This window comes from Phyllopteryx taeniolatus, chromosome 22 (genome assembly GCF_024500385.1).
Source record: "Phyllopteryx taeniolatus isolate TA_2022b chromosome 22, UOR_Ptae_1.2, whole genome shotgun sequence".
Taxonomy (NCBI): domain Eukaryota; kingdom Metazoa; phylum Chordata; class Actinopteri; order Syngnathiformes; family Syngnathidae; genus Phyllopteryx; species Phyllopteryx taeniolatus.
Window position 1 is genome coordinate 3,172,078 of NC_084523.1, and position 20,390 is coordinate 3,192,467.

The window sequence follows — 20,390 nt, forward strand, 5'->3', positions numbered from 1 at the left end:
AAATACAATGATATTTCATGAAAATAAACCGGATCTGGCCCCCGGGCCACCAGTTTGACATCTATGCTCTAACTGTTTACGATCGCAATACTTTATAGTGTCTTATTTTTATTTTTGGTACAGTGGCTCTGCCAAGTGGTGGAGTTGGGAAATTACAGTTTCCTAAATATTGCACAAAAAATGCTCAATTTTTCATAAACGAACCTATGGAAGACCATTTTCCTCCAGTAAAAAAAAGGAAAAAAACTATAATTAACACATATTTATAATAATGAATGCAGTGTAATTGCCAAATAATAATAAAGCTATTAATATAGTTTTTACTGTATAAAAGGAACCTTGTTTTGAAATATACTGCCACCCTGTGGACAAATTAGAATACTGCACCCCATTCCAAAGTAGTAGTATGAGAACAATTCATGGAATAAAAATGCATTAAGCTTCTCCTGCAATGCTAAACATGTAATGGAGTGCACGACATGAGTCATTTGCACCAAATGGTTTTATTTACAAGAAAAAACATCTTCACGCTTATTAAAGATGAAAATACATATAAACTCCAACACATGCACAAGAGTATAGGATCGGGAGGTTAAATGGATGGACAATCCCAAATCCTTAATCCGTTAAATTAACACTACATGCACGGTTAACACGTACACACAAAATGTGTATTCTTTCGGAATTGGAACATAATACATTCAATCTTCAATGCACAAAAGGGCATGAAGCTAACTGGATTGTTATGTACCGACTTGTCTTCTAAAGGGATAAAGAACAATGAGGTTCCCATGCAATAAAACATCACGTCCTTACAACTAGTGGTAGGACTAAAATTAGTCATTGGGCAGGGACGAAATAAAGTTGGGCCATTGTATTAATTTTCCTGTATTCATTTGGTTTTGTTCTCAAATAAATGAGTAGTATTGAAACACTCAACGTCCAGACTCCGTGTCATTCAGAGGCACGCTCACCCTTCTGTCAGCAGAGTCTGACTATGGGAATCTTGTTGCCGTGGCAATCCGAGACCTTGTGAGATGGTTTATCAAAAGAATAGAGCTGCTAACACAAATAAAAAGATCGCCATACAGCCGCAAAGTGGTCTTAGAAGCTCGGAGTGGGATTAAAAGGCGAAAAGTCACATTGTGTGGGAAACTAAACTAGAAGCCAATATCCTGAGCAGCGCAGCATTTTCAGTTTTTGTTTTATCCACAGGTTTAAAATAAAAACTGAATTTATGATGCAAGTGATTGTCCATCATAACCAGTAACATGGCATTATTATTACATTTTTTACACTGCTTCTAAATGAGAAAGTCCTGTTTTTGTCTCTGGCATGTAGCAGCACCAGAAGGCGTCTGGGAAATCCAGCTGCAGTCTGAAACAGGGGTGGGCAAACGTTTGTGCTCAATCAGCCGGAGATAAGGTGTTTAAAAAAAAAAATAATAAAAAAAAAAAAAGTACAAGTAAAATGTTTGTTTAAAAACAAAAAAAAATTTGCATTTTAAAATTGTAGTATTTAATATTATTTTATTTAAAATTAATTAACCAATGGTCTGATAACACATAAAATAAATTAATTGTATTTACTGTATACATTGATTACTAATTTTTTTAAATATTATTATTTAATTTATTATTATTATTATTATTATTAATAAATCAACCAATTAATTAATTAATGAGACGAATGTATGAAACAAGAAAAAATACAAACTGCATGCACTAATGTAATCAACCAATTGCAGGAAATGAATGCAACAAATTACAGGACAATGATGATAATATTATATAATTGATAATGTAAACGCTTAGTCTGCCAGATTAAAAAATGTAGCGGGCCGACTGTAGCCCCCAGGGCGTAATTTGCTCACCCATTGTCGAACACTTAAAAAGTATTCTTAAATTAATCCGGTGATTAATCAGTTATCGGAATTTTATTCTGCCAATTATCGGAATCGGGCTAAAAAAAAATCCATATCGGTCGGGCCCTATTCAAAGTTAATGACAACATTGGACATATTCAGGAGGTGACTACGCAATTTGTTGATCCAAATTTGGATGACCACATAAGGTCTTAAAAAAACGGAAATAGGCATCAAACAACCAGCTTCAACCCCAGACAGAATATTCAATTCGTGGTCACATGACACGCTTTGCAAGCCGGACTTTCATGGTCAGCTGCCCGCTTGGCAGACGGGGGGCCTCTTTAGGGCATTGTGTTTGTTCGCTAAACCAAAAAGCCCTCCGTTCAGAGGTCAGACCTGCGTCACTAATCGCTCCAATAATAGGTTTTAGATGGCTTTTTATTTTGCGTGTGTGTGGGAGAGTGAGAAAGGCGGAAAAATAAAGGGGTGGAGGGGGATTCTGCACACGCACAAAAAATAAAAAAGGCATGAAGTGAAAGACGAAAATAAGAAGTCAGCTCGGTAGAATTCGGCACATCCCAGTGTATAGCGTGGAAACTACTGCTTAAAACACAATGGTGTACTTATAAAAAAAAAAAAAAATGTAAAGTGCTATGTTAAAATAAAATATCAACTGAGAAAAATGTCACACTCACTCTGAGCTGTGCTTTTTTTTTTTTTTTTCTGTTGCTTTAAGCAGCGCTTCTCAAATGAGTCACAGCTTAGGGATCCACAAAGTTGTAATAAAATGTCGTATCATTTTTTAAAAAGTGCATACCTACATATGGGGCGGCAATACAACAAACATAACTACTCCTCCCTACATTAGCTGCACAAATAAAATATTTTTTGGATCAAAGTGCATTATTAATTATATTAAAAAGGCGAAATATTATGAGAATAAAGTCGTATTTTTTAAATTCTTGTGAATGTTGAATGTTGACTTTAATGACATCACTTCACTCTCATAATATACAACTTTTTATCCCCCGCCCCCAAATATATCTTTGTTCTTGTGAAGATTATAACTTTTTTTCCTAAAAAAATTATATAAAAATTTATGGAAACAGCTTTTTAATTCCGATTGCATTTAGGGGTTCACGTGGTGGTCATGTTTAATTGCCGTTAAGATTATGAGGGGGTCCTTTAAAAAAATGTTTGAGAACATCTGGCAGGCTTTTTGATCATATAACGACTTTGCTCATGTAAAAAGAAATTTAAAATGGAGTGGCCGAGAGAGAGGAGATGGTCGAAACCGAGCTCGGTCTCCTCCCTCCCCGTCACTCGTCGGCGGTTCGGAGCACCGAGTCGTCGCCCAGGATCTTGCAGAGCTCGTTGAGGCGCTGCTGCATCTCGGGGATGCCGGCCAGCTGGCTCTCCAGGCGCTGCTTCTCCTCGGTGAGCGAGAGGCGCGTGGCCGTGTCCAGCTGCTCGAAGCGCCAGCCGCCCTCGCCGTCGAACTGCAGCAAGTGCGTGTGGTACTTCCTGGCGAGAGACGGCGGACGTGTGAGCGGGTCGGAAACGAGGGCTTCGAGAGGAGGGAAGAGGGCGGCCGCTTACCACAGCGAGGGTCTGTGCGTGATGGACAGCAGGGAGATGCCGGCGTCTTTGGCCGCCTGGAAAATCTTGCCCTCCACGTCGATGCTCACAGCGCTGGTGCACTCGTCCAACAGGGCGTATTTAGGCCTGACACACACGCAAACACACACACACATGCATAGTTTGAAGTAGTCTAAACAAAATTCCCATTTTGTTTTTTTAATCTTGACACTGACACATGTAACAATAATTTCAAGGACTTTCTACAAAATGTCCACAATATAACACCATGAGACTGCAACATTTAACAATTCAATATTAATTTCAAGGACCGGGGACACAATTCCCCTATTTTGTATACCTTGGAAACAGGAACATTTCGCAATTTATAGTTCTTGTTGTTTTTTGTTTTTTTTTTATGCCTTGAAATTGCAACACCCAACTATTTCAGCACATGAGAATTAAAACTGAACATTATTTTCTCCATATCAAGTTTTTTGATACAGCTCTCATAAGATTGTGTCCCTAATGTTGTGGCCAGTGAATGTGTTTATTGTAAGAGGGTATTAATGGTGTCCGTACTTGTGGTAAAACATGCGAGCCATGCCCATCCTTTGCTTCTCGCCTCCGGACAGCACATCCTTCCAGTCCAGCTCGGCATCCCAGCCTGAAGGACGGGGGAGAAGAAGATGACAAGCACTTTTTTGTTTGGGAATTCTACCGTTAAATGTGTCCGTTTGCTGTTAATATTGCATACTAATTGATTAAGGGCTTTGGTCACAGTGCAGCGCAATCACACGTAAAACCCTCCGGGGGCACTAAGCCGTGTACTGTTCCGAACAGTCGGCCGGGCACTAAGCCGTGTACTGTTCCGAACAATCGTTCATTTGTGAGAAGATTGGCAGTCCTTTAACAGGACTTAATACCCCTTCGTACCTCCTTCCCTGGTGACAATGTGGTAGAGATTGACGATGTCCAAGATGGCCTCCAGGTCCTTGTCGCTGAGGCCTCTGGCGGACATGTCCTCCGGGGAATCGGGATAGATCACCTGGTCCCGCAGAGAGCCCATAGACATGTAGGGTCTGAGCACACAAATGAATTTAGAATTTAGCATTTAATCCAAAAAGTAAGGCGGTGTAATCAGTCAAAAGGTGACTTCTATTTTGGGTTCACTTGATAAAGCTTATTTTAAGGATAATATGATCAAACTTGCTTTTTGAATTTAGGAATGAGAAATTAGGAATCGATTACTTACTTTAAGTAAAATTATCTGACAATAGAAATTGTACAAATTTGTATGTTTGGGTCAACTTTCAAAAATTTTTTTATTTTCAAATAAAGCTGGTGCCACTGGGCTCACATTGTACTGACTCATCTCTCGCAGATTAGCGGAGATTCGGAACGTCAGTGCATAAAAGATAAATGATAGATTGATAGAAAGCCTTGCTACCCTTCATCTTTTAGTAAATGTCTCATTCACAAACATGGGCAAAACGGGGGGGAATAAGTACGGGATCAGACAGAAGGTGTACGCAATATTTACACAATGTGCTAACAACTTATCTGATGACTACCCTTTCTAAAAGTAGTTCAATATTTATTTGAAAGCTCCTGTTACAATGGATTCGATTACAAGCAGGTACACCACGAGGTTGGTCAAACAAAGCGGCGATCATAGCAAGTGCTATGGAATAAGATGTGTGTGTGTGTATACCTCTGTGGGATGTAGAACATATGCTGAGGGGAGGGTTTGTGGAGGCGCCCGCCGTACACAGGCCACAAACCGCTGAGGATGCGGAAGAGGGAGCTTTTACCGCAGCCGTTAGGGCCCGTGATCAATAGGTGCATGCCCTCTTCCACCTGAAAGGCAAAACAATTATTAATCGTCTGCGCAATCGTGTAGAAGGGTATGGAGTGTGTACAAGGTAGGAATATGCTCAATGGTTACTCAGCATTGTTCCATCTGAGGAGGGTACTTGAACGCACCACGCCATACATCCTATGTCGTCCCATTTCCACCAACAGTGTGCTGACATATTTTGTTCCATAATCAAAATGTAACAGCAAAAACTGAAATGCCATTCATCCAGATATGCGCCAAACACATTTGTTTTGATACAACAGCACTGTATTGTATAAAATAAAAAAAAATACAAAAATATGTAAAGATTCCTTGTGTGTGATTACTGTATTTACTGTAGTATTCGCTGTTGGATGGCTGCCTTTAAGGGGCGTGGCTTAGTGAGCGAGCTGGACTCGGCATACGTGGCTATTCTTCTCCGATCTCACCTTAACATTGAGGCTGGACACGACTACGTCCCCGTTGGGTGTTATAATTGGGACGTTTTCACACACAATGCCGTTGTCCACGTCTATCACTTCACCTGACATGAGAAGAAGGATCATGAAAATCTAGGTTAAAAAAAAAAATCAATCCCTTCTTAAGAGAGATTTTTTTGTGGGTATGTTGCGATGTGGGATGTACCTTTAATCTCCAGCGGTCCGTCGATGTGCATCTCTGGTTTGCTCTTCTTCTCTCCTCCGTTGGCGGCGGTCAGCGACGAGCGCTTGTAGACGCCCCTCTGGACGTCCTCGAACACCACAAACATGTTATGGACTCGCGCCGTGTAGCCCGCCAGTTCTGTGACCTGAAAAAACACACACACGGGGGGGGTGAGGAGGGGAGTGATGCCGGTTTTCTACTAAATGTTTGTGTGACCCACAGTTCGCCAGGTTCATTCATAGACTGGGTTCAGTACGTTAGATTAGGTATTGATCCCCTAGGTCATTCAGGAAATATATATGAATTAAATATATCGTAGTCATCTTTAAATAACTTCATAAAATACATATTTGTATTTAAATAAAATGCAATTAAACAGTATTTTATTTCGATACTGTATATCTTAGGGAACTTTTTTTTAACTTATTTTACAATGTTAATTGTATTTAAATATGTTTTAATTAGATTAATAGCAATTTTATTTCAACATAAAATCAGTTGAAATAAATAATGTTGAAATAAGTTGAACTAAACACAGATTTTATTAAAATGAAAATACGTTTCATTTAACTAAGTTGAATTAAATATGGCCACATGGGGGCCAGATGACTCAAGACAGAGGTTGCGATTCTGAAATATGATGTTCATCTGTCATATAGCGGGACTTCACATTTGTTAATCACATGGAGAGTGCAAAAGAGACACAGCGCGAGGGAGATGTCGGCTCAAAGATCAACAGATGGAGGATTATTCACAGTGAGCTTAAGCCCTGGGAGACGGAGCAGCGGCCATTGAAATAAGGCAGCCGATTTCCCTCCTTTGCCTTTGTTTGCGCACGTTCCAGTTCAATTCCATGTAACTTTAAAACTCTTAATACCCGCAGAAAGCTTGTCCAGGTGCAATGTAACTTTTGCCCATAAAGCGGTTTATTTTTATGCTTCGTTCAATATGTTAGGGCTAATGCAACAAGGTGTCTAGGCTGATCAATCATTATCCTAAGGGGTTATCAGGGGGTTGCCGTGGCAATGACAGCGATGCTGTTCTCCTTACAACAAACCAGAATGCTAACTGCTCCAACTGTGCTCCTCAAACATTTTACAAGAAGCCTACCACTTAAAAAAAATACTTTGCACTCTCATCCGTCCATCTATTTCCTATCCTGCTTATCGATGCTGCTAGAATAACATGAAGTATTGAAGTTGTTCTCTTCAGGTGGAATTACTACATATTGTTGAGACTTGCCATTTGACCATTGATCCAAACACACACCTTTTACGTAAGACAGCTGCTGTGTTAGTGGGCGTGAGTATGTGTCTGAAGAATGACATTTTAGAAATACAAGCAAGGGCTTGCCGCCTTTCGGCTGCACACACCATGTAATCAGAGCCGACGAAAAATGTTGACAAGAGGGTGCTCGGCACCTCAAATCTTCCAGTGATGCAATGACATCATTACCACATCACTGTATCTTCTTTTTTGGTGTGGACAAAGTTTAACATTTTGACTTAAAAATCTGCAAATACGCACATGCCGGGCGGGGCACATGGCCGTCACCTCTTTGTAGGAGGACATGATCCTCTCGATGGCGTCGGCTCCCGATGCCAAAAGGTTCCGGGCGGTGGTGAACGCCTCCGTCCTCTCACTCACCATCCGATGTGGGTGACCATCAGCTGTTTCTAGAAACCAAAAGAGGGGAGTGAGCTTTGTTTTTTTTTGTTTTTTTAAGCAGATATGATATTTCCATTACCGTTGTCGGCGAAGCCGGTGGCGGTGATGATGGGCACGGCCACCATGACGAGGCCGCTGCTGCTCCACACGTACTTCATGAGGAACTGCTCGATCATGATGTACCACAGGCGCTTGGAGAGGATCAAGTTCATCTGCTCGGCCAGGGCGCGGTAGCACTTTTGTAGCTGGCGCATCTCTACCTGCCGGGGACAACGCACCGCAATCCATAGTTGTATTATCTATATTTTAGCACAATTTTAATGTTCATCTGTGCATAATGTGACAGTGGCTTACAATAACATTCAATGTACTTTTTAGAAAAAAAAAAGTTCTGTTTTTGATGAACAAAAACCAGGCCTATTATGCTACTCTATTTTAATGTTGGCCATGATGGTGGTACTTTTTCTTAGGTGGTATTTGGTGTAAAAAGTTTGAGAAGCAGAAGCTTGAAGTTACTTTTGTATTCTTGGTTTTTCAAACACATGGTTAGTCATGAAGTCTGCTAGCCAGAAGCTGAGCTACACTGTATTTGTTTATGGAATATTTGTGCGGATAAAGCATGGAGAAGTTGAACGTCTTGTCCCTTACCTCAGTGTTTTCAAACCTTTATTGAGCCGAGCCACATATTTTACATGTGACAAACCTCAGAGGAAGTGGACACAAAGGTCAATTATGTAACTTCTGCCATCTAAGGGAAGAGCATTTCATGGCTCTGCCAGTCATTATACGTTATAGACAGATGAACAAGGATACATTATTTTTTGTAGCAAGAAAAAAAAAAAGAAACAATTTTCGAACCAATTTTAGGAAACTGGATAATTAATTTGGAATCACTGCATGCCAGTTTTGCGGGCCACATAAAATCAAGTAGAGGCCCGGATCTGGCCCGCATACATCAATACATCAAGTTGGACACCTGTGCCCTAAAGGTAGAGCTGTATGCATTGGACATACCTTGTGTCCCCTATAGAAGGCGATTTCCTCCGCATTGGCGATGATCCTGGAGTGCACGTAGCGAAGGTATCCCTTCCGGTGCGCCTCCTCGGCCACCAGCTTGCCGAATTTAGGCGAGCACGCCCGGAGGACCTTGGCGGTGGCGAAGACCACCAAGCCGGCCAGCAGCGTGGGCCCGCTGGCGTTGGCGCCCCTGGACCGAGCCGTCCGGATGAGCGTGTAGGAGGTGAGCATCACGTCCAGGATGGGCTTGGTGAGGTTAGAGTACAGATGGGCAACCGACTGGGAGAACATCAGCACGTCCTCCGTCAGGGACTGGTCCGGGTTGGCCAGCCTCCCGTCCATGTTGCTGACTCTGTAGTAGGTCTGGTCGGTGAAGTAGGTCCGGTAGGCATGGTTCACCAGGCGGGTGCGGAAGGCCAGGGCCAGCTTGCACTCCAAGAAGCGGATGGCGCTGTTGACGAACGTGGCCGGGATGGCGATGAGGAGCCATTTGACGAGCTGGATGATGAAGCTTCTCGGCTGCTTCTCCACGATGGTCTTCACTATCTTGCCGTCCAAGCTGGCCACGTAGATGGACAGGAACGTCCTGGAGACCAGCGCCACAGAGTGCAAGGAGAGCAAAGCGAGCTCCTTGGACAGCAGCTTGGGGAAAAGGATTTTTGCAAGTTCCAGGATCTGCTTGAAGAATTCCGCGTTGACCCCAGGGGACGCCCTCAATGGATCCGCAGCGTCTATGCGGCATTTTAACGAGCATGCCGATCCGTTTTCAGACCGTCGGTCGGCTTGTTTTTTGCAGAGCTGCCTGCAGATGACCGGGTAGAGAGTTTTGACGCCGTAGGCTGCAGCGGCGAGAAACACGGCTCGCTTAGCTAAAGCCGTGCGGTCCCATTTCACTTTGGACGCCGCACTAAGGATGGTGGACATTTTTAGTACGTTTGTCGGTTTTTATGGCGGCCCCCCAAACGCCCATCACCCTAATCCACTCACCGCGTGGACGTGAGAAGGACGTCGGCGGCCGCGGTGATGCAAAAAAAAAAAACAAAAAAAAAAAAAAGGAAACGGTCCGAAGACGTAAAGCTACATCCTGCTCTCAAGTTCAACCCGGCAATTAGGCCAAACATTGCACTTCCGGGTTTGCGTTTCAAATTAAAGCACATATTCACCAAAATGCGTATAAGGGAACGGTGTCATTTAACGTGTGCTTTTGTTTTACAAAGCACGTACTTGCCTGTGGCCTCACCGTGATTTCCGTCTTTCGCGAGTGGTTGCGGTTAAAAAAAAAACAAAAAAACCGGCCCACTCGGGTTTATGGTGTAGATATAAATTAATATATATGTAACAAAACACGTATTAATATTGCATTCTGAAACTATTAGAACCCTATAGTCCATTAATTACGTTATTGTGAAAGATTCTGAGCTCGTGTGAGAGGTGTCCCGCGCTGTCACATTTGTCACGCAACATTTTTTTGATTGAATGTAAAAAAAAAAAAAAATAGTTAAGCTAGCATTGAACATATTTTATTTTTCGGCATTTGTATTTACATTTTTACGACTTAATTTAAAATGAACTGGCTTGGCGGGTCGAGGTAAGTATTAAAGTGGTAAACTATTAGCTTAGCATGTTATGCTAAACGTACTTTTCCTTACAGGAACCGGCTAATGATGAAAAATGATACGAAAAAGCAGCGAGTCAGTCAACTTAACATATTGACATATTTGGCACATTCTCAGTTGAACACTAATGTACGTCTCTCCCCCTGTTAGGAATTCTTTGAAAAGATGAAAATGCAAAATAAATTGAAAAACTTGGAAGCTACCCCCCCTGAAGTCAGCTCCTTCGCCAGTATGGACCTCGTGACACTGTTTGTGGCGAACCAGATAGCAGCAAAGAAAGAGCATAAAGGTAAATATGGTACTCAAAACGAGACCTTTTGATAATCATGTCCATTGTTAGCCTGTTGCTCGACTGCACGTACACACGTTTTAGTAGAATGTTGATACCGCTCTATAATATGATGTCTTTCAGATCCTCCCCCAGTTGCAGTACTGGGCTCCAAAAGAGGAGGGAAGAAGAGGGGTGTCAACCCCTTGATACTTCCCATGAGCCCCGGCTCTCCATCCCAGCTGAGTCTGGTGGAGAGCCAACCTCAGTGCAGGTAGAACAGACCCAACATCAGTGGTGTTAAAGTTGTTTTTATCTCGACTTACAACAACGCACTAGGGGAAAGGTTATAACAGTGAAAACACTGTAAATGTGCAATCTTGAGTTCGACACCTTTGCCCGATTTCTAGATTGTAGCGATGGCAATTGCTGTGTTATATGACTCAGAAGTAGCTGTTTGTACCTTTTCCAGGGCCCTGAAGATACAGTTAATTGTCAAGGCACCACTGACACTGAATTGTACCCTTTTTTTTTTTTTTTAACACAGACTGTTGAAAAAAGATTTGATCAGAATGAAATGCTGCCCAATCACACTGAAAACCTTGACTTGTCTTCTGTTGTTTTAGTGTTCAAAGCGAGAGGACGAGACAGATTGTCCCACAATCCTTCAAGATTTGGCAATCAAGTAACAAAGCCATGTTCGGAAATGGAGAAAAGAAAACCAGCCACATGACAGTGAGTGGTAAAACAATTTTCAACAAACAGCTATTTTTGGGGGGAACCACACCTAAAGACAGTTTTAGCAAGAAACAGTTGTTTTGTTGGGGTTGACCTCACTGGACACAATGTGGGGAAAAAAAAGTGCGTACTTGCCATGTTTTTTGACAATCAGTTATCCTTCAGTGAGGTGATCAAGCCATGATTAGGCAAAAAATATCATGTGCCACACACTAGAATTGCCCTCAAATCAACTTTAGAGCATTTATAGTAAACCCCTGCATATTTGCAGTTCGGCATTCACAAATTTTACTATTTGCATTTTCGGGGGGGGGGAGGATCCTCGGTTATTTGCTGAAAAACTCACTTTTTCACTGTTTTTTGTGCTCAGTCTAAAAGAAACAAATGCTGCTTTGGCGCCATCGTGTGGCATCTTGGGGCAATAAACTATTTTCAAGTGAGGGGAGGAGCTGCATTTCATCAGGCCTTGTAAAAAAAAAAACAACAAAAAAACTTTTTTTCTGCCATCGTGTGGCATTTCTAAGAAATTACAAACCTTTTTGGATGAGCGTCATTTATGGATTTTTGCTATTTGCAGCAAAAATGACTGATGGATGACTATATTTTTACACAAAGATGAAAGGGAACTCCCCAACAGAAATATGGCAGCTACTTGTTTACACAGTTAGGAATCTGCAAAGTAGTAAACGAGTATATGAATTGATTGTTAAGGAAAGAACACACTTAAAAATGTGTTTCTGTCTTCAGCTGTCACCAGTTGTGGAGTGCTGCTCCTCAGACAACAGCGCAGCTGACTACCTGCCTCCCATAGCAGGGACCCTCAGCCCCTTCTCGTCCTCGCCTTCCACCTCAGGCCATGCTGGTGTGTATCTTGGTATACAGAGAACAGAGGAAATCGAAATGACACATTGGATTTGTCTGCAGGAAGCCAGCCACTTCCCGGATGGCCCCCATCACCCTGGGAAACATCTGATCTGGATCAGATCACAGTAGCTGAAAGAGAACATCATAAGCAACATATTAATTGGTAGTATAGCATTTGCTCATAATTTACTGTAGTTTCAGCCTTTCTGTGCGCCCGGAGGGATGGCGGAAGACAGCTGGTCTTCAAACCCAGCCACATCCTCAGCAGCTTTCTTTGGAACCCCAGAGTGAGAACAATTTGACCAATTATGAGTTAGCTGAAATATGAGAGACTGATATTTTTGTTACTACAGTGCAGCCACTGAACACCCAATATTTCAAGACACATTCCTGAGCCAAGTGTCCCTAATTGAGCCCACCCTGGACTTCAATCTAAACCAGACAGGGAGTCAGCAGCTCTTTGAAGAGGACATCTTTAAGGGATTTATTGTGGACGAATCTGAAACTGATGGTAAATGCAGCAATAATTTTGACACATTCAGTGGCTAAGAGAGCTAAAAAAAAAAACTTTAACCGTTCAGCTTTTCATTTCGGGAGTGAAAAAACAAAGATATATCTCAAGCATGAAGCGTCAGTCCAAGCTTCAACCCCACAGTAAGTACACTGCAAAAACATTCAAATCTTACAAAGAACATTTGAAATATTATTATTATATTCTAGTTAAAATTAGTCTGATTACACTTAAAATAAGACACACAAAATAGCTTTGTTTTTAGATCATTTTCACTTGTTTCAGCTAATGTTTACTTGAAGTCGACATTTCTTTTTCATCAAAAAACAAGTTAATTTTTACGTGAAGAGTCTTTTTTTTTTTTTTTAAGTGTAATCAGATTAGTTTTGCCTAGAAATAAGACAAATATTCCTGGTGAGATTTTGCCACATTCACATGTAAAACATTTGTTTTGTTTAGAACTGTCCCTGAGCCACAGGCCTTTGAGGTGCAGGTAAGCTAAGCAATAGTGTCACCCAGTGGTGAACCATAAAAACAACAACAACAAATCCTCAAGTTTTATGTCTGATTCCTTCACAGCTGCCCAATTGGAGCATGAACTTTTGTAAGTCCACCTTCCCTTTCAAAACATTCCTTCCTTCATCCATTATGCAAATACACTCAAGTTGGTTCTCCCCCCCAGCAGCATGCCCGGAATACCCAATGAGCGGTTGGGGTTCTTCGCCAACTTCCTCTTTCAAAAGGGGTCACTTGAGTTCAAGCTCCAGTGATGTAAGTTAACAATCTGCTTCCGCTCGGTTAAGTAATAACCGACACACTAAGTGGTTCTCAAATTGAGATCCCCGGGCCTCTGAGGTGTCCCACCAGCCATCGCTTTTGGGGTCCGCAAAACAACTTGCAATCAATTGTCATCTCATTTAAACAAACTAATGACTCCTCCTTATATAAGCTTTGAGCCAATGACAATCTCACATTTAATTGGGATGTATCATCCAATAAATCAGACATCTCTGCATGAATAGTTTTTGGTTTTCAGAACAAAAGGCGTATTATTTCAGAAATACTCTTTTTATTTTCAAGAAAAAAAGGCCTTTTTAGAACACTTTCCTACTTTTTAGACAGTCTTTTCCAAAATAATAAAAAAACATATATATATATATATATGTATAGGACTGTCTTATGACTAATAAATATTAGTCAAAATACTTTTTTTTTTTACTTTTAGGGGTAATTTTGGTAGTTATGTTTAATTGGTGTGAGGATTATCACTGGGTCCTGAAATTTTTTTTTCGCTGGCCCATGAGGTACCAGCACCCAGAAGACATGAGAAGCCCTGATGTATGATGTCATTTTCTCTCAATTCATTAGAGTGAAGAATGTTGTCATCCATTGGGATTTTCTCCGATGCAAGCCCCAGCCAACAGCCCGGAGTTTTGTGCATGCCAGAAAGCACCCAGTGAAAGGACAGATGCAGAAACTCAAACCATCCACGGGTCCACTTTGAAGACATGCGACGTCGCCACCCAGTGCACCCTGGTCTCAGACCCCTCTCCACCTGTTAATGTGTCACTACAGCAGGAAGCCACTGGAGGGCACACTGGCTGCACAGAAGCTCCTGTCGAGGGAAGAGCAAAGAGTGGAAGGAGGCCAACCCTGTGGAGAAAGAAGAAATTCAACTCCTTAAGCATTTTGAATCTGACTCTTCGGCGTAAAAGCAGAATGAGTTCACAGATACTCCAGAACATTTTGAGAAAAGTCAGCAAAGGTACCGTTAATGACGCTCATTCCACATCATTTAAGGGTGTTTCCCAACATTAATTGCAAGGCACATATTTAATCTCACCCAAAAAAAAATACAATTGAACCTTAACTTACAAGTTTAATTTGTCTTATGACCATGCTCGGAATTTAAATCAATCGTGTCTCAAATCAGCCTTTCCCGTTGAAATTAATGGAAATGCCATTAAACTGTGGCATCCCGCTCAAAAACACCTAAAAGTCTTTGTAATGTGTTTTTTCAAATGAAAACAATAGCACTGTACAGAATTAGACAGTAATAACAAAGTACAAGGCAAAGAAAAAAAGGTTCTTCCTTATTTGCAAAATCTTTCATTTCATTTTCACCGAATAATCTCCCTCAGTTTTTTGCACCTTTTTCACTTTCATCCCCGGGGAGAGTCAATAAAACATTTAATTCAATGGACATCATCCGCTTCTTTTAACACTCACTTTCTTGTAAGATGAAATTTTGCAAAATACCTGCACACAAAAAAAAAGCACTAAGTGATAACAATCATTTTCAGACTGATTAAGTAAAGTTGGAAACTTGAGACACTGGTTGCAAATCACTGTCATACAATACCACTAAATGTGTCATTTCTTTCAGTAGGCTCGTGCCACAGCCCCTGGAAAAAGCCTGCTCAGATGGAGCGAGGCTGGACAATGCCACCGCCACCGTGGCGGAGGGGGAAACTCTCCAGGAAATAGCTGACATTTTGCTCCTGCTGAAGCAAAGAAAGGATAAGGAATGATAAGGAGGGGAAACATACCTGTTCTGTGCATGTTCAACGCTTTGTGGTAACCTCCCGTTGTCATAGCAACACTGAAATGAAACCCCAACGCATTACTGATTCACTGCTTTATTTCTTTTCGCCCTATACGCACACACTCAAAGATATTCTTTGGAATAGAATATAAACTCTAGCAAAACATTTGACAGCTTAGACAATTACATATGCTATACATCACTCTATCTGTCTTTCTCGACCTGGTCGAAAAGTGTAGAAATGCACGTGGAACACTCCAGTACACAACAACTGTTCGGTGAGTGGACAGTGTTAACACGACTGCTAAAAGGCTAACACGACACACCGTGACAAAGTGCAGCCTGAAACAATCACCGCAAATATTTGGTCACCAATTGCACAGCCTGGAAATGGAACTTGAACCTGCTGAAGTACAAAATTATCTTTTTTTTGTTGTTTTTTTTCAACCACGTAACACATTTTGAAGGGAATGTCACTCCCCACTATAAACGAAGTACAAGTAATGACAGAATTTGGGTAACTGAATGACAAGGGAGAATATGTTTCGCATATTTATAAGTTGTTCCCACTCTTTGATATACAGTCGCTGGAATTGTTTCTTGACACATCTCAGTATGATCCAGTTGTTCATTACTGCAAACTAATAAATCTGTTGATGCATGGATACCATAAGATTGTGCAGGTGTACTTATTGTGATTCCCTGTTTAAATGAGACTTGAAATAGAGCTGTTCATAACTGTATTCAACACTTGTATTAGTAAATACTGTACTATCCTCCATTAGGGGTACGCTAGCTCCCTCTAGTGGTATTGTAAATTAACAAATGTTCAAACTGCATATTGTCTTTAAAAATAATAATAATTTAAATCCAGTACAGGACATTTGTTAAGTGCAGTTCAGTTGTATTTAACTTTTAAGTTCAATACATTTGCATTTAATTTTTAAGAACCGTTTGTTTTCAAATATTTAGTTAGGTACGATGAATCTAACATTTATGTGCGATACATTCGAATTGAATAATTACGTACAGTTTTCTTTTCCTACATAAGCACATCAAGTTAACCATAAAAACAGGTGGACTCTCACACTTTACAACAGAAACGGCCAAATTTTACCCACCGATCATCATGGCACGAGGATCACATGAATTTGATCCATTTGTACATAAGGCAGTGGTGGAAGACAGGAAAGAAAAATCACAACTAAAAAACAAAATAAGGATCTTACAGAACTTCTGGACTGAGGCCGGCCCACGAGGCATCGTCACGAAACACAGGCACAACGATTATCTTCAATGTCAGATGAACTACTGCACTTGGAAATGAGGTTCGACTGCCTGCTGCCATTCAAGGCAAATGAAATGACACCAAGGAGAAGAAATGAGCTCCAAAGAAGCAGCGTGTTCAGTGCTACTAGTTTTGTCATTTTCAGCTGCCCACTCTCACTATCACTTTCACATCTCTGTAAAAATAGAAGCTGTGAGTTACTCAAAATAAAAAGACAACGAGAGTTGCTATGCGACATCCTTTATGTAAATTTAGTGGCTGCCTGCTCATTAAAACTATAGCTTAATCAGGAGTGGGAAAACCTGTGTGCTTAAGAGGGTCACATTAGATTTTTTTAAACTGACTCCGAAAAAAAAATGGAAAACATTTCAATCATTCTTATTCTTTAAATTGAATTTATGATCGTTTAATTATGCTTAATTAACAAATGATAAATATTGCAGGCCATACTTTGCCCACCCCTGAGCGACACGACGAATCCTAATGCATCCGAGATTTATGTTAGCCTTCAATGTGGGCCAATTGCGACGACTATTTGTTCAAGTTGAACTTGAAATTTGTCTCCAAATTTGGCGTGGATTCAAAACATTCACAAGGTCAACCAGAGGCTCGCGGCTCACAGTTAAAACAAATCAAGAGCACCCCAACATAAGCGCCGGGCGTTTAATCTACGTCGGATGCGTCGTTGTCCGATAGATGGTAGTTTGACCCCTTGACCCGGATGTATTCCACCTGGCGCGCCTCGTCCGAATCGGACGCGCCGCACGAGCACAGTTGGTTCTCGAAGAGCGCCTCGATCTCCTCCAGGCGGCGAGCTTTTGTCTCGGGCAGGCAGCCGTAGACGAAGACGAAGCCCAGGAAGGCCATGCCGGAGTAGAGGAAGAACGCCCCTGCATGGAGAGGACGCCAAAACAAAAGAGAACAAAATGTCACCGTGGCACGTCAACACGGGAGCACACTGCTACTGCCTTTTAACTTGTTTCCCTCTTTCTCCCCTTTTGTACAAGCAAATCTAAAAAAAACATCCTGAGGGCATCTCAACAGACAGACAGTAAAATACTGCTCGGCTCCTACATTGAACACACTGACAGAAATGCAATGAGGCAGATGCAATCTCCGTTTTCCCCGTTGTCGAAAGCCCAATGACATTTCCGGCTGTAATTAAACACCCCGATTCGTGATCATCATAGACATAGACCTCACTAGACACGACAGCATGATCACTTGCTACACTATATCAAATATTTGATTCCAAATGACGATTGCTTGTTTGTTATTGTGGCCTCTTACTGTATGTCTCCTTCTACAGGTTCACGTTGCCTTCAAAGACAGTATGAAACCATAGTTGTCACCTACCCACCTACTACCTACCTATCCCTAATGTTATGTCTGTCTGCAATTTCTTTGCTGTTTTTTTGGGGGGGGGGGTTTTCCCCCGGGGTGTGTTTTCAAGATCAATGATGAACCTGCAGAACATCTCACGATGTGTGCACACTCATCCCAATTATGAATCGATTGTCAGCGCCATGAAAGATCGATTCCTTCCTGCGCGAGGAGGAGAAGCCTGCTGTTGACTTGAGGAGGAAGTGGGAGAGGACTCCATGTACAGTAGTCACAGACAGTCAAAAGTACAATTAATAACAATAAAAATTATTATTATTATATTTTTAAAGTAGCTGACCGTAATAGGTGAAGTACTGGGCCAAGTGGAGGAAGGTGAGCGAGACCAGGACGTTGAAAGTCCAGTTGACGCCGGCTGCACAGGCGTTGCCCGTGCTCCTCGCCCACAACGGGTAGATTTCAGAATTAATGGTCCACGGCATAGGACCCATTCCTAAAGTGAAGACATGTTATAATGTATCTGAAAAGTATTCAGTATTTTGTATGTGTGTTTGTGTATTACCAGGCGCGAAAGCAGCCAAGTAGAACATCAATCCCAGTAAGACGAGCCATGAGAAGGAGGTGGGGCAGTAGTTGTAGGCCCAGTAAGTGTGCCGTCTCATATGGCTGGAATTCGAACACCTAATGGCAAGCACAGTGACCGGCTATGTATATCTTAAGAGTAACTCCCACCCTCTTCCCCCTGCTGGGTGTTGCATCTCTAAACCCACACACAGCGTACACACCTGGATCCTGTGACTCACCTGCCCCACGCCGCCTGCTCTGCGGAGGCCCGATTGACCGGCACGCAGGAGGAGGTGAGCAGCGCCGAGCCGTTCTCGCGGTAGCAGAAGCCGCAGGCGGGGTCCAGCATGCACGGCTCGCACAGCCTGAAACGGTGGCGAAGAAAGCCCTCCAATCATATTCGTGAAAAAAATAACGTGCATTTAAAACAACCACATCTCAGCCTGTTATTGGACTTCTGCGCTCATCACGGATTGTCCATAACGAACACCATGTTCAAGCGTAAGGGTGTCCACACGTGCACTTGGCTCCAGGACACCCGAGGTCGCAGTTCGACGATCGACTTTGTGGTCATGTCATCGAACTTGCGGCCGCATGTCTTGGACACTCGGGTGAAGAGAAGGGCGGAGCTGTCAACTGATCACCACCTGGTGGTGTGTTGGCTCCGATGGTGGGGGAAGATGCCGGTCCGACGTGGCAAGCCCAAACGTATTGTGAGGGTCTGCTGGGAACGTCTGGCGGAATCCCCTGTCAGAAGGAGTTTCAACTCCCACTTCCGACAGAACTTTGCTCATGTTCCGGGGGAGGCGGGGGACATCGAGTCCGAGTGGACCATGTTCCGCGCCTCCATTGCTGTTGCGGCCGACCGGAGCTTTGGCCGTAACTGTGGTTGGTGCCTGTCGTGGCGTCAATCCCCGAACCGGTTGGTGGACACCAACGGTGAGGGATGCCGTCAAGCTGAAGAAGGAGTCCTATCGGGCCTTTTTGGCCTGTGGGACTCCTGAGGAAGCTGAAATGCAGCTTGGCCAGACGTCCGGATGGCTTCGAGGAAATTCTGGTCCACCATCCGGCGTCTCAGGTGGGGGAAGCAGTGCACCATATGGGCTGTTCGGTCCCTGTACGACCCGAGTCAGAGTTTGGTCCGCATATCCGGCAGTAAGTCGGACTCGTTTCCGGTGAGGGGTTAGACATGGATGGACATCTTAGCCTTTAGTGTGCTAGCTTCATGCTAATGCTAACACATAATGGCAGATAACTAAACAGTAACAGTGGAGAGAAACACACACACACGAAAGGTTTGCTTGAAGATATTAGAAGCCCTTTTATTTTATTTTTTTTCCAATTTATTCTCACTTAGGCGCAAAATGAAGCCCCTGAGCAGCAATGCTCTTTCATCCCGACAACAACACCTAATGGACTGACTGCAGCACGGTCGCGTTCCACACACAAAGATGAAGACGGCGGCCAATTAAAGAGATGAGTGCTTTTCGAACACCGCTGCGGCTTCACCGAGTTCACTTTGCTACAAGCAATCGCGCGCTGACGACCGACACGAGAACGACACGGACCTCCAATTTCTCCCCGTTTCTAGGGGCTTTGACTCGGACAACAGGCGAGTGCCAACTATAATAAGCAATACGTTACACTGACAGGCACCATTAGTGAGCTTGAACAAGCTGACGGTTGTTCACATCTCTGTTCATTTTCCATACGTACATTGAATGTTCCAGGCCAATTTTTACAAGCATATCCTCATAATAATTACAAAAATCAAATTTAGGAACTACAGATCTCTTCCAAATATTTTAATAGCCTGTCTGGCATTACGAAATGAATAATTAATCCATCTTCAAGGGGAATTTTCATGTTTTATGGCACTTTTTTAAATTTTTTCGTTTTTTACAAAAACATCTACTATCAGAAAGTAGTTTGTAGTATTTAGTATGCCCGCTGATGTTCATGCTTTTTTACTTTTTCACTGTTTGGCGATTCCCCCATTAGACTTTTAAAACTAACTGGTAC

General features: G+C 42.4%; 3 protein-coding genes across 7 annotated transcripts in view; 1 reads left to right on the forward strand and 2 right to left on the reverse strand.

Moving 5' to 3' along the window:
- Nucleotides 1-484: 484 nt before the first annotated feature.
- LOC133471993 (ATP-binding cassette sub-family D member 2-like) lies at nt 485-9,557 on the reverse strand. Its single transcript, XM_061762213.1, has 10 exons — nt 8,631-9,557; nt 7,696-7,876; nt 7,503-7,624; nt 5,931-6,093; nt 5,735-5,829; nt 5,160-5,305; nt 4,382-4,527; nt 4,028-4,112; nt 3,467-3,592; nt 485-3,391 (listed from the first exon to the last, which is right to left on the reverse strand). The coding sequence occupies exons 1-10, from the start codon at nt 9,555-9,557 to the stop codon at nt 3,187-3,189; spliced, it is 2,196 nt and encodes a 731-aa protein (XP_061618197.1). The 3' UTR covers nt 485-3,186.
- On the forward strand, nt 8,718-15,848 carry LOC133471997 (uncharacterized). Of its 4 annotated transcripts, none has more exons than XM_061762219.1 (15): nt 9,653-10,221; nt 10,285-10,324; nt 10,400-10,538; nt 10,662-10,791; nt 11,144-11,252; nt 12,003-12,117; nt 12,180-12,244; nt 12,315-12,406; nt 12,473-12,630; nt 12,701-12,773; nt 13,090-13,123; nt 13,210-13,234; nt 13,313-13,401; nt 13,999-14,395; nt 15,017-15,848. In XM_061762219.1, exons 1-15 carry the CDS (start codon nt 10,199-10,201, stop codon nt 15,115-15,117), a joined length of 1,590 nt encoding a protein of 529 aa, XP_061618203.1. In that variant the 5' UTR covers nt 9,653-10,198; the 3' UTR covers nt 15,118-15,848. The 4 variants fall into 4 exon arrangements, with proteins under 4 accessions (XP_061618206.1, XP_061618203.1, XP_061618205.1 ...); XM_061762221.1 differs by having other exon boundaries at nt 15,020-15,848; XM_061762220.1 differs by having other exon boundaries at nt 13,316-13,401.
- The window catches only part of LOC133471994 (proton myo-inositol cotransporter-like), a 28,896-nt gene continuing 22,657 nt past the window's right edge, over nt 14,152-20,390 (reverse strand). The window contains exons 7-12 of one of the 2 annotated variants that reach the window (XR_009786517.1): nt 18,608-18,733; nt 18,367-18,485; nt 18,145-18,297; nt 16,405-17,353; nt 15,180-15,232; nt 14,152-14,283 (exon numbers count right to left, since the gene is read on the reverse strand). Coding sequence is in view for 1 of the 2 variants with exons in the window: in XM_061762214.1 (XP_061618198.1) it covers nt 17,127-17,353; nt 18,145-18,297; nt 18,367-18,485; nt 18,608-18,733 (625 nt within the window). In the remaining variant the exon portion in view is untranslated. Of the gene's footprint in view, nt 14,284-15,179; nt 15,233-15,253; nt 17,354-18,144; nt 18,298-18,366; nt 18,486-18,607; nt 18,734-20,390 lie in introns of those variants that run through there. The other variant, XM_061762214.1, reaches the window with a different exon arrangement.

Coding starts and splice junctions, on each gene's coding strand:
- LOC133471993 (XM_061762213.1), bottom strand. CDS start 9,557: ATGTCCACCATCCTTAGTGCGGCGTCCAAAGTGAAATGGGACCGCACG. Junction 5,830..5,930: donor CGGACCGCTGGAGATTAAAG/GTACATCCCACA, acceptor TTCTCATGTCAG/GTGAAGTGATAGACGTGGAC. Junction 3,593..4,027: donor GCTCGCATGTTTTACCACAA/GTACGGACACCA, acceptor CGTGTGTGTCAG/GCCTAAATACGCCCTGTTGG.
- LOC133471997 (XM_061762219.1), top strand. CDS start 10,199: ATGAACTGGCTTGGCGGGTCGAG. Junction 10,222..10,284: donor AACTGGCTTGGCGGGTCGAG/GTAAGTATTAAA, acceptor TTTTCCTTACAG/GAACCGGCTAATGATGAAAA. Junction 12,245..12,314: donor CTGATCTGGATCAGATCACA/GTAGCTGAAAGA, acceptor AATTTACTGTAG/TTTCAGCCTTTCTGTGCGCC.